At 35.9% G+C, this 17,207-nt stretch overlaps 1 protein-coding gene across 7 annotated transcripts in view; it reads left to right on the forward strand.

Moving 5' to 3' along the window:
- Positions 1-16,008, forward strand: part of LOC137441289 (neurabin-2-like) — a 41,551-nt gene extending 25,543 nt beyond the window's left edge. For 2 of the 7 annotated variants that reach the window (XM_068138562.1, XM_068138561.1), the window contains exons 14-19: positions 1,253-1,337; positions 2,361-2,432; positions 2,990-3,185; positions 7,550-7,666; positions 12,346-12,534; positions 13,847-15,339. In XM_068138562.1, the coding sequence (XP_067994663.1) occupies positions 1,253-1,337; positions 2,361-2,432; positions 2,990-3,185; positions 7,550-7,666; positions 12,346-12,534; positions 13,847-14,014 (827 nt within the window). In that variant the 3' untranslated portion in view covers positions 14,015-15,339. Of the gene's footprint in view, positions 1-1,252; positions 1,338-2,360; positions 2,433-2,989; positions 3,186-7,549; positions 7,667-12,345; positions 12,535-13,846; positions 15,340-15,426 lie in introns of those variants that run through there. The other 5 variants (XR_010987367.1, XR_010987368.1, XM_068138564.1 and 2 more) reach the window with 5 other exon arrangements.
- The last annotated feature ends 1,199 nt before the right edge of the window (positions 16,009-17,207 follow it).

Genomic DNA, 17,207 nt, shown 5'->3' on the forward strand with positions numbered 1-17,207 from the left:
AGAAAGACTTGTTAACTAATTACATAAAGTTCTGATGTTGATTAGAAACTACTGCTCAGATGTGCCAAAAAAAGGGAAATTTCCCTTACTATTCAGCATGTAAATTTTGAGATCATCACCTTTATATGTTTCAGGAAGAATTATTAGCTGATGGGATGGTTGCAAGTTTTTTCTCAATTTTGTGATTTGGATTTTATGATTATTGAAAATATCTGTATACATTACTTCATGTCAGGAGTTGTCTTGAAATCAGAGCTTAAATCTTACTTTGACATTCAAAAAGCAGGCTGCATCTCTTTCATAGGCAGCTTAGTTATGAAACACTTGATTTGCAATACAAACATACTATTTTTTTAAATTTCATTTAGTAGCCTAAGAATTTTAAATTCAGTATGTGCAGGGCTTGCAGTGTTCTATCAGTATCCATTGGTACAAGGTAGTGTGATGCTTAAGTTTCTCCCTTAATCTCACTTCATAATGTGGTTGGAATTGGACATGCTCCCTCTGGTGAAAAAGTAGATCCTAGCAGGTTGTATTCCAGTTTTGAAAATACCAATCTTGATAGAGCTTCAAAGTCCCAGTTAATTCTTTGGAATAGTCACAGTTTGTATACCATTTCCAAGAAACTGAGCTTGTTAGGATGGGTCTCCTCTCCAGGTACTGGCTATCATGTGGGTTATGTAGTTCCTGTAGCTAGCAGCTTGCATACATAACCTGTGTTCCAGTAGCTGGCCTGGACTAGCTACTAAGCAGAAAAAATGCAAAGCAAGCTATTAAAAGGTGTACTTGCGCAGCTGTTGCTTTAAAAGTGATTTTTAATTTCATGAATCTTATACTGGTCTTCCAGTTGGTGTATTTCGAAGTTGACATTTTGCAAAAGAGTTACTCTTCTTCTAAACCTGTCTTAAACTATCTTTTGCTTGTGGTTCATTGCAATGAAATAATATGTTGAGTTTTATTTTTTTTGTAGATAGTGTAGAACAACTGTTTACTAAAAGCAGTATTTTTGATCAGTCATATGCAACTGTTGTGTTACCATTTCTTAATGGTACAACACAGCCAGAACGGTGGGAAGTTGCTATAGAGAAAAACTTACATTGGTATGGCTGTAGTATTTTCAGCACATGTAAATGTGAATTTTAACACTGTTACTCGGAGTTCATTATCTTATTTATTTTCAAGTGCTTAGGATGATGCTTGTAACTTGCAAATGTTACAATAGCATGTTTATTTTTCATCCCTCTGTGAAAAGCAGAAGAAAAGAGAAGTGATGACAAGACAGTAGAAACAAATGAAGGAACATCAGGGAAGTCCAAGAGGAGATTTCCAGATTTTGGGTAAGACTTTACATGTATTCATTTAGAAATAAATTGTTTTCACTGTTCATATTGGAGAATATCATGTTCTTTAAAGAAAAAGGTTGAGGAAATGTAGTAATGCTACTTCATAACATCACCACTGGACAGAATCTTTTTCATCTTGAATTTGTTGTATTCATATTCCTACCACAGTTTGGTTTTTACTTATCTGTCCTTTTCCCCCCTCAAAGAATATCTTGGGATTCTTCGTTGTTTATCCGAATATACAATTTCTCTATTAATTAAATAGTAAATTCATGCATAGTTTTATGCCAGGATACTGGTTTGTGCCTAGACTATAATGTTAAATCATGTTGGTATTACTCTATACCTGTCTTGCTTTAATCCCTTCTTCAGTAGAGATGTTGTTACATAGGGTTTGGCTGTAGTAGCTGCTTACTGAACTATTCTTGGAGGTGAGCAGCAGTGATGAGTGGACTTCTGAATTTCATTTAGAAGATGAAGTAGCAAACGGGGGTAGAACAAAAGTGCGAGCTGCATATTGCCTGGAAATGCAGTCTTGTAATTTAACTCTGGAGATTTGGGAGAAGAGCTTATTGAAGCCAGCTAACATGGAAGACTCAGGCTGGTGCTAGCAACAAAGAAGTTGTAATATATAACAACTTATTTCACACATACAGAATGTAGTTATTGACTTGGTTCAAGTCACTCTGCATTGCATATGAACACTTACATTGCAGCAAAAATGTGTTCTTCCTCTTGGTTGTCTCCACTGTATGCTAAGTTTCTTTAGGTGTTTTCTGTGTTTATTTTGATTATATGTGGTCTTTGAAAGACCACATGGTGTGATTATTAAATAAAATATGGATTGTAGTAGTTTTTAGCTTGCATGTATAATCTGTATAATTATGCTACGTGAAACAACGTAAATATGGCTTTCTGTAACTGTTGAAATCAATGTAAAAATTAGCTTGCTGATTAAAAAGTTGTTTCACTGTGTAAATGTAATTGCTTTATGAAAATTGTGGTTTTTCACTTCAGTGGATTACGGAAATCTGGGGGCAAGGGCAAGAAACAAGAAAAAGAAAATCTAAGAAGTTCTCTGGATAGCAGGTAGTTATTTGGTTTTTGTTTAAGGCACATACGCTGCATTTCTAAAGTTCTTCACATAAGAATTTCTTTAATTATCGTTATTGTTTGACCTTAAAGTCCATTAAAGTATAACAATGGCAAAATTCTGTGAAGGTTCCTATAATGATACGGAGATTAGCTTCTAATCTCATGAAATAAGAAAGATATATAGAATAGTACAGAGGAAACTGTAAAGAAGAGTTACATATTTTAAGTAACTCATAAGACTAATACATTTTATCTTAAATATAAAACTTATATTTTGCCTATGATAGTTAAATTAGCAAGTTATCTGAAATTGTAAAATTGTTGTGTGAAATACTGCAGAGGCCCTGCAGTGTGTGTTGTTTGTTAACAGATTATTTCTCAATGACATTTAAAGGCCAATGTCAGTTTTCATTTTTCAAACAAATTGTGATGTGAAAAACGAGTCATGTAAGTTTGTTTGTTTTCTGGGGGTGTAGTGTGTATGGGGGTCAGGGTGGGATTTTTTTTTTTTGCTGCTGTTGTTTAAGCACAACTTTATCTACTTACTTCAGAGGTTCCAGAGAACTGTTGGATGACTCCGGTAACAATCTATCTGCATCAGATTCAGATTCCCCTGTTCCTACTTGCATGCCTTTCTCTTGGTTTGGAGACAGTCACAAAGAGCCTCAGATTTCTAGTAGCAGCCTGCATGTTACTCAGAGTGGGCAGGACAGTTGTGAACACGGTCAAGAGAAGAACAGAAATAAGGTAAAAATTACTAATTTGTGTTAACTTGTGTTGCATTATGTTAAAGTAAAAACATCAGTGCTCATTATGTGAAAGCTTTGTGACTTAGTCCTTAGTCTAACAAATGCTGTAGATGTTTGAGACCTTACAGCCCTTACAAGCAGGAGCTGTGTGAGTGTTCCTGTTCTCTCCTGTTCAGATGAAGCATCAGTGGCAGCTATTCAGGCTGAAGTAGCACCTAAGATTTCGAAAGCTAAAAGTAATGCTATATTTAGGACAGTGTAGTTTAAAAGACTGTGTCTACACTCCAATGCTTAGAGAAGGTACATAAACAAGAGGTCAGCCAACCAGTACATCCTGATATGTAGGGCTGGAGTACCAGACAGATTGATGAAGACAGCATCTTGGTTTTTATTAGTTATGTAAAGTGACACAGCTGTAGAACACTCTCTCCTAGGAAACTGCTTCTGCATATGTTCTGATAATTAAAAACCTTTTAACAAAATCTTGAAACTGAGGCTACACAGTTCGGTCTATAACCATAATGTTACCATCTTTACAGTTGAAACTATATGAAAAAAAAATGCCTGCCAAAAGTAAAGAGTTTAATTTGTGTGCGGTCTAAGTATTTTGTTAAAACCCATTTCAATGGAAGACTGTTACTAGAAATCTTATCAATACACCTTCATGTTTCCTTTGGATAAGCTGGGATTACTCTTGAGATTCAGAGTTTTTCCTCCACTTTGGTTGTCTGAAATACTCTCACTTTCTGATTTTTCTGTTATTAGAGGGAAATGAGTTAAAATATAGAAGAGAAACTTGCTGGGTTGTAGTTCATGAAGTCACTGTTATTTTACATAGATGGCAGATAACATCAAGTTAGCTTTCCATGTTTCCTGATGCCGATTGTTCTGAATGCTGTTATACTTTTTTTTTAAGTTCATCTTCTGTTTTCTTAGAGTAAGCTGTTTGCATACAGAATTTGTGAAAAATAGAGAAAGTGGGTTTAGAGCTATACAGTATCTTACTATAACAAAGCAACTTGAAGAAGAGTAGGAACTGTTTAATCTCTGAAATAGAATAACCTTTTACAGAATATCATCCAGTGTGTGTCAGTCTTGTGTATTTACAATTCCTGCATTGTTTGCTTCTGTTGAAGCGCGTAGGGGCCAAAAGATGTTTCTGTAAATAACTTGAGGATCTTGAGACTGCGGCATCCATGTTGAAGAGGGTGTGCATACACTTAGGTACAATTTTTGATTAAGCCGGAGTGCATATCTGACCGCTCAAGAGGCCATAGCAAAGCTCTCAAGGGATATTTTCTGTATAGATAGATGTTCAGTGGTTTATCTTTCTAAGCCATTGGTTCAGAAGAATCCATTCATTCTCTCTTCATTCCTTATTTCTGTCTGATTCAAATAATTTTTCTAAGTATGGTGAAAGTCTCACTGCTGCATTTCTGCTATAAGCACCCATACTGTGTCTGAGTATCCCATAACGTGTTTATATAGATAGATTTTTGGCAATCAAGAAGGTACAGATCTTAGCAGATTGGTTGCCCTCTTCCTTTCCACAAGGCCCTGAAATAATAGTTTTTTTTCTTCTCGTTACGTACTTCATCCAAGTTGATTATCACTTTAACTTTCCAGCTGATTTCTGCCTATTCTTTCATTTTTTGTTTCCCTTCATGCGCCAGTATGTAGTTGCTGTTTGGTGCAGTTGCAAGCCTGTAGCTGGAAGAATATAGAAGTCTACAGCTATATTCCAGCTTTGTTAAATGGTAGAAAGCTGAACATGCTAAAGGACAGTTTCTTGTACAATAATTGATCTTAAAATCATACTTGACCTCTCCACAGCCAGGTTGTTTTTACTTGCAGCATATGGGGTCTTTTGTAAAGTGACAGTAGCTACTGCTTGGAATAACTAATCTTTGTACATCTTAACCTGCAGTTGGTCATTAGGTTTGCACTGCCATAATGCAGCTCTGGTTGGTAAACCTCTATGAGAAAACACTAAACCTGAGAAAGAAATGTGTTTGACCACTGAGCAGTGAGTCTTGTTATTGACATAAAATAACAGCAGGGACAAAATCATCTTCCCAGAATCTAAGGAAAGAATTGTCCTTAGTTAACATTAACTCCATAATACTTATTTCTTTCCCATATAATAAAGTCAGACCATTTCTTACAAAGTAGTTAGAAGTAGAAACTGAAATGAGAATATTGTAAAAATCTCTAGTTGTTCTACTGAACCTTTCACATGGTATATAATTTCTGTAGTAGTTTTAATATGGATGATATAAAGAGACTAATTATATTTTAGCTGTTTTCTGTTTCTTAAAATAACTGCACCCATAAGGATTTTGTTTTCTTAAAATGATACTTAAATTAGTCTTAAACTTATAATTTAGCAAAGAATCAACTTCCTGTTGCTTGTGAAAACTAGAAAGACTAAAATCCTGAATTCTCTTTGCAGACTTAAGAGATTATTGAATTGCACAGTTCTTAAATTAATCCCTTTGCATAACCTGCCTCTTTAGTCTCATTCTCTGATAAAATGCAAACACATACACACTGTTTATTAATTCTTCAGAGCATTCTTTAGCTTCAGTAAACTAGTATGTGTGCTGTTCTGTTCTCACTGGCATGCTTTTGGCAGAATTCTTTTTCTCTCAGTAGAGGAAAATGATGCGGAGATTAGGATCTGAGTTGGAAATGGAAGTAATCAAATTACAAAATATTCTGGGAAATACATACAATTGTATTCTTTAGAAAGAATTTCTTACCAAGCCTGCTGTGAAGCTTTCAGGTTTTTGCATAGTCTTCAGCTTGAGTCACAGGATGCTCAGCCTGCTTGAGACTGCACATGTACTGGCTGCTCAGTAAGTTTGAACCTAGATCCTGCTGCTTTTAGGTGCTGAGGCCAGCATACAGATCCAAAAGCTCCCTTTAAACATGAACTGAGTGTAATAACCAAATGGAAACAGTAAATGCTATGAAGATTTTACATTCTTTCAATATAGTGGTTCTAACATTATTTATATTTCTAACCTGAAATTTACTATGTTGCATTTAAAAAAAAGTAGTGCTGTATTAATACATTTGTCAGACTTTTATTTCAGAAGAATTATCTATTTTGAAGTAATTTATTCAGGCTATCAAACTGCATAATTACAGTAGATGTGTTTAAACCACTGGGGGTATTTTTGGTAAAAACAACTGAGCAACTCTTTAACTTGAAAATTGTTCAGCTTTTTTAGAGTGTTTTTACACTATTATAGTGTTTTCACACTTCAACTGTGGGTAAGATTTTTCCATAGCTTGATACAGTCCATTTATTATAAAGATTATTATACAGGTATTTTGCATCTATGCAGTATTTCTCATATCAAGGTGATTTTCAGGTTACATTATTCTGTGCTTCAAATGCATCCACCTCAGAACTGAATCGTAGAATCATTGAGTAGTTTGGATTAAAAAGGGTCTTTAAAGGTCATGGAGTCCAACTCCTGTGCAGTGAGCAGGGACAACTTTAGATCAGGTTGGTAGGAGTCCTGTCCACCCTGACCTGGAATGCTTCCAGGGATAGGACATCTATCTCCTGTTCCAGTGTTTCACCACCCTCATCAAAGCTGTTGAAATGAACAGCAATACAATACAGTATCTAAAATAAGAAAAGTCTTGAGAAAGCTTGTACTTAGGCAAGCTCTGTATTCTTTGCCCATGAGCTAATTTAAACCCTGATCTGCAAGTTGACCAAAGCTCCTTGCTATTCCAACTACCAATATATGTCAGGAAAGACAGCATATGTGTCTTACTGTCAACTGCAGTGGTTTGATAATGGGCAGCTATGAAGTCTAAACCTAGGTGTCACCTTCAGAAACTTTATAAGTTGCGGGGACACTTCTGTGCCACAGGAATCTTGATGACCATAAATGATTAGGACTGATTTTTATCTCACCAAAACAACAGCACCTTCTGAAGTACATTTATAGTGTTTGTGTAGACTTCAGTTGAATACAAACTTGGCATGAATAATTTCACCAAAATATATCTTAAATTGCTTGTCTCCCGAGCGTGGTGCCTGCTGAAAAAGTATCTGCATATATTTCCTTGTGTGCTTGAACACCATTTCAGGTTATGACTCATTTTCCACACAAGATGCTCTTACTGAGGATATTGCATGTTGCTGTGCTTTTCAGTTCAGAAGTTTCACAAAAACAAGTTGGATGCTTGATGTACTGAATGCATTTCATATGTGTTCTGTAGTCATAGTATTTCTCTCATTTGATTAAAAAATAATCAAAATTACTGGAGTGTCACCTTATGACTTGGTTTTCCAAGGAGTGAGTGAGTTAATAAAACGTTATTTCCACTTGTTTGCAGAGTAGAATTGTCATAGATGATACATACCATAGCAAGCCAAGTTGTGAACTATCAGGGTTAGTGACAGAACCAAATCTGTCAGGTCGTTCACACACTTTAACCTTCTCTTCAAATGAGGTGAGTTTCAAAGTGTGTATATGTGTCTTGTTGATGTTGTTGTTCACACTTCAGCATGTTTAATAGAAACAAGTGTGTGTGATGTGAAACTAGATGGCTGTTTCCATACTTTAATGTTGAAGAACACTGTAAAGAGTTGTAAGCTGTTGCTGAACTAAGAGCATGGACTAGTAGATGCTGTATCAGCCTTTGTGTTCTGATCCCAGTTGTATAACAAAAATTGAAATTAACTCTTTGACCAAATTGCAATTTTTAATTTTAAATATAAGACGTTTCTGTTCCATTAATTTAAAGCAACTTCCTGGGTGGATGAAAACTGTGGCACTTTTGACCTTGCCTTCACATTTGTGGAAGTTTGTTTTACCATAAAATTTCATCTAAATAAAAACAACAAACCGAATAAGAAAACCAAGCAGAATATAGAGGTTCTGATACATAGGTAGAAACTATACCCCTGAAGCCTTTGTTCATTCCTGGAGAACAGATTCCTTTGGCTACAGTCAAAACCTAAAACTGACACTTCAGTAGCATTCTGAGATACTGTCTCATTTGGTATTTGACTGATGGGCATCTTTCTAAATTAAATCCTTTACAGACTGAACGCAGTCATCTTCCAAAAGTGAGCTAGTGTGCTCACCAAACTGGTAGTGATACTGTTTGAAGAAAGAAATTAATGGCAGCTCTTGCATGTGAGGCTTTGTTATGAGTGGTCTTAAACCAGGATTTGGTGGAAACCTTAAAATATTCCAGTAATGTGTAGAATGTCAGAACCGTTTTACAAGCCATCTTGAAATCACTAACAAAAATATGGGGCATCAAAAATTGTATAGCTAGTTTGTAGCATTCAGTAGTGGATTCGTTTCTTGCATTTTGAGATGACAGTCATAGATCTAACAAAAAACAGAGGAACTCTGGTTAGTATCTATCACTGCATGTGTTCCCTGCAGTTTTTTGAATAGAATGTTTCTGAGACTTCCAAATAGTATAAATCTTCTGTAAGACTTCTAACAAAACCAAATACCTTTTTGAATACTCTTCTCTGATCTGCGTTAAAACTTCCAGTTAAATTCCAGTTCTGAAACACAAGTAAAAGTTGTCTGTTACTGATTGTGTATGTGTAAGCATATTTTCTTTTTTGGATATAGGTGAGCCTGATACTAATTTTCCCTCTAGACCACATGGTATTCACATGTGTGACCAATGAAAGCTGTTTGAACCTTTTCAGTCACTAATTGTCTGGGTCTGTTCTGAGAATAATGATAAACTCCGATCTGGTTATTCTTTTAGAGAGCAGTATGTGTGAAGGGGGTTGGGAAAGGTAGTTCTAGTCTTTTGGGGTTTTTTGTCGGTGGTGGTTTTGTTTTTTTTAATTAGTAGAGAAATGCATGGAGGTCTAGGGAAAAATAACCAATCTTACAACAATTTTTCAATTTCAAACCCTTGACATAAGCCCTTCACAAGAAGAATTTCCATCTGGTTCTTCTTGTTTGGATGGGTTCATAAATACCCAGCAGGGATCATGCTAGCCAGTGTAACAACCCCTGCTCTCAGGGGCTATGAATTACTGCATGCTGCCTTACAAGTCCTGGAATTGTTAGTACACAGGAGATAGAAACACAACTTTAGACAGGAGCAGCTGTGAAGAGTCTTCCTTTTCTGGGCAGGTGCTAACAGGCACTTTGAGAAAGAGACTACTTTGTGAGAGGTTGCTAGCAGCCAGTTAGTTAAAACAAAGGCACCTCCACTCTGAGTTGGTTAGCAAGCTAGCTGATAATCCCTTCTGCCCTTCTAAAGTTTTAAATATGTTACGTGATGTGATGGCACTGGTGGTTTCTTGGGTTCTGTATTTTGTCTTTAGAGCCTTCAGTATTTCTGTACTTGCTTTCTGAATCACCTGCATTTTCATGCAGGAGCACATGGTCTTCTCATGCTTCCATACCTTATGAATAGTTTTAGTTCTGCTTTCTGAATTTGCAGCTGATCTTTTTGTATGTTTGTGGTTGCTGTTTTCGGGGGCTAACTCTGACCTAACAAACATCTTGGGACAGTCTTTCTGCCTCCAGAAGTACAGTAAACAATTAGGGAAAAAAGTACATAGAAACATTATTTAATAACCAATAAGCATTACTCAAAAATCAGTGTTCTTCACCTTCTACCTGTTCCTATTCATATTGTGGCAAAAAAAGCTACAGATGTGCTTTTCCCTTGTGCAGTAGTGAAAAGTTGAAATTACACAGAATTAAGTGCCTTCCTATTAACTTGCATTTCTGCAAGGAGATGATGTCCAACTGTTTTAACATAGATTCAGTTTTTGCTGCAACTCGTGGGTTTAGGGTTTCTTTACCAATATGAAGTAGGGGGATTTTGTTAGCTACTGATGATGCTGAAAGCCTAGACTGGGATTAGTGGCTCAATCTGGAGGAGGACTCCATGGTGCTATCTGTTAGCTGCCCTAATACATGCTGCTTGGAGGAATTGGCGCAGAGCACCCCTGAGATTGTCAGGACTGCATTTCGCTGGTGAAATGCATGCATGTGTGCCTCTTTGTTTTAAAGGAGTATGTCTTCTTCAAATAACTTACACTCTGAAATCACAGAAGTGAAATTGTTGCATGCTTAGCACAGATTAACTACAATCAGTGAGTTCCAACTGGAATGAAACACTTTACACATTTCTCAGGGTAAGAAGATAGATGGTACATACACACCCCCTAAAAGATAAAATCAGGTACATACAAAAAGCAGATATATGTGGCAATATGTATTTTAGTATTTCTTGCTGCTGATAGGCCATACATGACTCTGAAACACAGGTCAAACTTGAAATGTAAACATTTCCCCTTTTTAGTGTATTATTCATGAACACTAGTATGAGATAAGTTTTCATGTATTTTGCACTACAGTATCATCTGAGGAGTGCTGTTATCTAAAATTAAAGTAAATGGACATTTTGAAATTCCTTTAGTAATTCATGCAATGTATTTTCATTCTCCATATGAACCATCTCAGTCTTGATGGCATAGACAGAAAACTCACTGTGCCTCAGTTGTCTTGATACAGATGCTGTATGGAACACTTCAAGCAAAACCCTATAGCCCTTGCTGTTATTTTGTGAAAATTGCTATTCTTTGCACATCAGAAAAGTGGATGTGTTCATATTAGTTACAGCTATAGAAGCATTTTAATTTGTATTAGGAGGTCATTCTGGAAGTAAATCTGATTGTCCCCACTTACCTTACTTTATCTTGGAAATCAACGCAGATATGCTCTAGCAGTGTTCCTGGTACATTCCAGCTGCTAGTGACTGTTGAGTCTGACCAGACTAGAGCTATTTGGAAGTGAATATCCTTTGAAATGCTTGCAGCACGAGTTTTAGGACCTCAACACAAACTCTTCTGCTCTAAAACTTTATCTGTACTTCTCCTGTCCTTTGTTTCATAGACCAAGCAAAGGAAAACCGTGTCTAATTACATGTAGTCCTCCGGTACACTGGAAATTTTAAACTGTATGTTTCACCTGAAATGTCTTCAATGTGTGTATATGATTGGATTGCATTGACAGCCCCACATCTCAGTATCTTTCACTTGCCATCTCCAGAATCATTTTGTTACATTCAATCAACTCTCACAGATTTTTCTGTCAAGGGAGTTGGATTTTGTGAGATCTCTCTAGCTGGGAGTTTCAGTTGTTCACCTGAAACCTAAAGGGTCATGTCTCAAATCCATCACTAGCAAGATGCTTATTTCCATCTTTTCTCTTTACAAATACTATATGTGAGTTTTGCTGAGAAAAGTTTGCATAGTTCACACTGTTTGGTAAGTAGTGGAAGCTGCTTAGTGGAACAGTTCACAAATCTAATGCAGCCTGTACTCAAATCATATCCTAGTAAGAGATCATTTTAGATGGTTAATGAAACTTCAGTTAACCCTAATATCTGTACAGAAGAAATTCTAGTAATATTGAGCTTTTCTTTTGTGATGAAGTAATAGAGTGCTTCAGGATGAACAGCAGTACCTTTTTGCCCTCCAAAGCCAACTGAAATTGAATCAGGGAGCTTTATCAGCTCTATGAGCTGATAAAGTGTTATTTTCAGTGAAAGGCTACAGCCTCTTATGTTTCTGAAATGAGCTTCTGCTAGGCAGATGTTTTAAAATGTTGATGTGATGGCATTAGGTGAAGGAATAAACAATCCTTTCTTTTCAGAAATGCACCAGATTTAGTAAAACTACTTAGAACAGTCACTAGATTTACTGACTCCTAGAATTGCTTTTGTTCTGGATTTTTCATTACTTAATCAGTAATACAGTTGAAGTGCTACTTGATCCCTCATGATGCCCTGTAAGACAGTATCTAACATTAGGATTGAGCTCCCTTAAACAATTAACAGAGGAATTCATCATTAGGATACATCAAATTCGAGCAAATGCTTTGCTATATAATTTCTTAGAGAAAACCATTTGTTCTCTATTTCTGACATAGCTTATGTTGAATGTTGTAGTGGGGTTCTTTTGTTTATAGCAAGCTCTTAGGCAAACTAATTATAAACTGTGATCTGAAGAACTTAAGTCCATTTGGAGCTAGAGATGTTAATGTGTTTTGCTAATCAAACTCATTTGGCAACTGGAATTCAACATATAGTCAAAAAATCATTGTTTACGGTGACTTTTCTCAATTGGTTAGGCGTTAGATGATGAATTTGCAACAACAACAAAACAAAATCAATGGCATAGTAGACCTATTTCTGAATGGACCACCCAGCAAGTATGTCACTGGTTAATGGGAATGAACATGGAGCAGTACATTAAAGACTTCACAGCTATGAACATAGATGGACAACAGTTAATGCAGCTCGACAGTGACAAGTTAAAGGTATGTGAATATTCCAGGATAGATTTGTAACTGCATAAATTTCACTGCTTACTCAGAATAATTTTAACCTGCACAGTCTTATTTTCCTGTTTTTATGGCTTTTAAAGGATAGAGATTTGCTTTTGTAGGCTATACAGTTAGAAGACAATTTAGTAATTGACTGTAAAATTAAAAACAAGCCTGTTTTAATCAGAAAAAAGCCAAGTATTCCTTGCTTGCATCTTGAGAAAACGAAAGTAACTATAATTCTCCAAAGGGGCTTGATGTATCTTATCATCAGTCTCAGCATAAAGTCATACAAAACCAAGATCCAGCCAATTCAAATACATAGAATTGCATTATCCAATTTTGAAACTCCTCTTGAGATGGGAAGGTAAAGTCTTACCTGGTGACCTTTTTACATACTTTTTGGTTTGCACCTGCTGAAAACATCTATTCTAAATCATTCTTGCTGCTCTTGCCTTTTCACCTCAGGAAGCTGCATAGTGTGTATCCCTTACAGCACTAGTTAGCTCTTTCAGTGTTTTTTTTCTCATTAGATTATTAGTCTGCATTTGGGAAAGGCAAGATGTGTAACTAAAAGGAACTTTGTTGGTCTGTTCTAACCTAAGGCCAATTATTGTTAATAATCAATAGTAGGATTTGAGTATTTGGGGGAGGAAAATTGTGTCTAACTTGAGTCTTCAAAATATGCCTGATTCAAAAATAGATGTGCCTTTGTTTTGTTAAATATTTTCTTAGACACTGAGGAAATACCAGTTAATGGCTGTCTCTACTTGAGGAACTTTGGATGTTGATGTATAAAGCTTGCTTTACACCTAGTGCCGTTAGTAGCTGCATAGAGTGCACAGGTGTGGTCTGTAGCTTGGAATCGAGTACTGCCACCTGCTGGTCAAAAAGTGTACCGGTTGCCTGCTGAACAAAATCATTATTATTAAAAATTGAAGTATAGTTACTGAATATAAATCTTTCTTGTATAAAAACAGCTAGAAACATATTTTGAGAGTACTGCTTATTATGCTGTTTTCTAGAAATTCTCTAGTGTCTAAATGTTTGTAAAATGCAACAAGAAGCTGTTTTTTACAACTGAACAAGAGTAGGCCCTTGTCTCCTTCCTTACCTTTTTATTCAGATGATCTTTTACAATGCTAGTGAAGACTTAGGTCCTTGTTTTTCAAATAAGCACACTATCTTGCAGCAAGGTGACTAATACTGTTTTAAACTGTTCACGTACAAGCACTGTTGACAGTGCTGTTGGAAAAGTTAATGATGAGGTGTTGTGTTTTTTTTGTTTGTTTTCCACCCCCTAAAGGCTTTGGGAGTTTCCAGTCAAAATGACAGATCAACAATAAAGAAAAAAATTAAGGATATTAGAAAAACACAAGAAAAACTGGAAAAGCAAAAGGAAAAGGTTCAAAAGAAGGAGAGAGAAGTTCGCAAGACTGGCAGAGTGGTAGCCACACTTGAATCAAGCTGCTAAAGTAACGCTGTTTTATTTTAGTGTAGACTTGCTTCACCTTGAGGAAGTTCAGCAGATTTGTAAATAGTTGTACAATTGAGGGAGGAGGGAAAGTGCAACAGTTTAACATGGTAGGTGTTTTTCACTTTTTAATTGTGGTTCCTCCCCACTACAACACAATAAAATTAAATAACATTTTCCGTATTTTTATTCCTAGTTGACACTGCCTGTACTAATAGACAATAATTTAATTTTCTGCCTTAAGTAATATTTGCGCTTCTAAGACCTCATATGCCCTTTTCATTGAAGTCAAACCTTGTGAAGAGTAAATACTGTATTAAAATTTATTCCCATTTCAGTCAACTAGCATTTGATAGCCCTGAATCTGATAGGGGGACAAGAGAAAAATCCTGCCAACCAATTCAGTCTGTGATAGTCTGTTTATCTGTTGCTGCTAAAGATGTATAGCAAAAATTTAAGAAAGTGGTCATGTCAAATTAATTTAAAAAGAAAGCATGTATTTCAAATTTATGGATTTTTGTTTAAATTCTTGCATTTCTGGGATTTTCATTCATAGAGTTCACTGTGGTAGCACGCTGTTTTGGAATTCTGTGTTGCAGTTTATTGAGAAAATAACAGGTATTAAGTAGATTTCACAAACTACATTTACTAAGCATAAGTTTCTGTACATGACACATGGTGTTCTGACAAGATTGGAACTTATAAATAAGATCTTTTTTAACCTATTTTTCCTAAATAATACATAGTTTTATAGATTTATGCTATGAATAAGATCAATTTGCAATACATGTATTTCTCTTTTCTACCTGCTACAAGATTTTTGTGGACCAAATTTATATATTTGCTAATTTTAAACTGTTTTTCAAACTTAAAATACTGAGGGAGGAATTCTAGGAAAATTATCACTGAAGCACTGGGTTTCTGCATTGTATTTAAATGTTCAATTGTAGACTACAGATTATTTCTCTTTAAAGGAGGATTTGATTCAGAATAGTTTAGAACACTAATTGGTCTTTTGTATATTTACACACTATTTTCTAAAGCACTTCCTTTTTAGTTAGATTGTTCCAGAAACATAGACTAGTTTATAAATTCCACCATAGAATGGACTAGAACAAAACTTGACAAAATTAGTTTATGTGGACCAAGTTCTCCTTTAAATCCATGAGCTGTTTTTCAATTTAATTAAACGAATGAATTTCCTAGTGTGTTTCACAGTAGCTGCGGTTTTTTGTGTGTAAGTGTATTTCAGCAAAAGGACTGTGTGGAAGTGCTTCTGCACACTATGCATTTCCAAAATAAAAGTTTGAAAATCTTGGTAATAACCTCTTTTTAAAAGTAATTCAATTTTCAGCTTTTTGCAATAAGACATGTTTCTTTGGTAAATATTTACTTATTTACTTTGCTTCCAGTAGCATTGAGTTGGTACTCCAAACTGACAGACGTTGAAGAATGCTGCCCTATTGATAAAACAGAAAGGAATTAGAAGTACAGAATGATCAAATGCTTTGGATCACACACACAGAACTACCCTTCGATTAATGCAGTCAAGGAAGTTTAATTCTCAGTTAAGTGCTTGGAACAGAAAACAGGGATAGAACCTTGTATTACCTTTTTCCTTCAAGCCTGCTGAGCTGAATGTTGTACCCTGTGACATTTGTTTCTAAGGCAGGAGTCAAGTGAAAATAATGGTTTCAAAGATTTGCCTGTGTGCAAAGCTGGTGTAGTTAAATGGGGGCCATAGCGGGGATGACAAACAGCCTGGCATCTGAACATAAGAGCACTGATTATCACAGACTGCAGTATTTAATGTCTGTCTGATGCTAACTGAGAAGGCTGGCTCCACAAAATCACCCAACTTGAAAGTTTAATTTTTAAAATAGTTTTAATGAATAACTGTAGTGATTCTTTAAAAAAAAAAAAAAAAGTTAACACAAACCAAGATACATTTTACAGGGCAAGCCTGAGCTCATTTGCATACAAAACTATTAAAATCATCATTCCCATAGCTGAGATAGTGTACTAATTTTCTACAGTGATTCACTTCAACTTAACCAGTGTGCTAGCAATTACTTCAGTAATGAAAATACTAAATGTAAAAATTATCTTCTGAATGTCTATTTAAATGAGAAGTAATCAAATATCAGACTGGTAAGTAGAGTTAAACATAAACTAAAATATTACTACATCTGTGTTTTCACCACAATCATTCAGGGTGACAGGTGATAGATACAGATACAGGGCAAGTTGTTCTAGTAGGCAGAATTCGATCTGTAGCTGGCTGAAACCACCCTCAGTGTTCTATTTCAGTAATATCTTTGCTAGACTTTCTAGAAGACAAACTGTTAGCCTTTCATCAGAAACATTTCTTGGAGTTCTTGGGTATTGCTAAAATCAGTTAAGTTAGTTTAACATTTAAAACTCAGCATAAAAGCTAGTGTTCAGCTTCCTAGTTGAGATTTTTAAATCCCTTGCTGTGACTTTCAGCTTTAGTTCAGCAAAAGCAATAGCTGCAACATCTCCTGTATCTTCTGTACCAGCCCCATTTGACAGGATGTGGAACTTCTCACATACATGCTTTTGCAGGGTTGAAGAACAGAACTATAGATTCTCTCCAGATTTAGCCATGCAGATCAAACGGTATGCCAGTCACCACCACATCCTTTTGCAAAAGGAAAAGGGGGACCTCTCAAAGTGCCCACAAGCATGAGTGGAGCAGGTAACTACTGTTCTGGTGATAAGCTAGTGATGAAACTTCAGACCATCAGTTTAACTGTGTGTGTAGCACCTTTGTAAATCACTTTAGTAAAAGTGACCTATGTTAGCTTGACCAGGGTATTTTTTTTTCTCAGAACTAGGCTAGGTAGGTTGCAGGTGATAATCTTTCATCTGGCTCAGCTACAACTAGAATAGCATGACTTAAATTTCTAACATACCAGCTATTCCCTTCACTTGTGGTGTCTCACTGTCTGCTCTGTGCTGAGCTAGTCAGCTAGGAAACTTTAGGCTTATTCTTTTTCAGAGGGATTATGTAAATCTGCTGCAGTACAAAATTCACAGAATTATGTAAATTAACAGAAAGGGATTAGCTCACAGTGTCTTAAACTGCATCACTCCTAAAATGTTCAGGAATGACAGGGATCAAGGCGCAACATCGATGCATATGATTCAAACAAAGCTGGCACAACTGGTA

The sequence above is a fragment of the Melanerpes formicivorus genome, unplaced genomic scaffold (genome assembly GCF_026170545.1).
Source record: "Melanerpes formicivorus ecotype bairdi unplaced genomic scaffold, bMelFor1.0.p_v2 SCAF_5, whole genome shotgun sequence".
In the NCBI taxonomy this organism is placed as follows: Eukaryota; Metazoa; Chordata; class Aves; order Piciformes; family Picidae; genus Melanerpes; species Melanerpes formicivorus.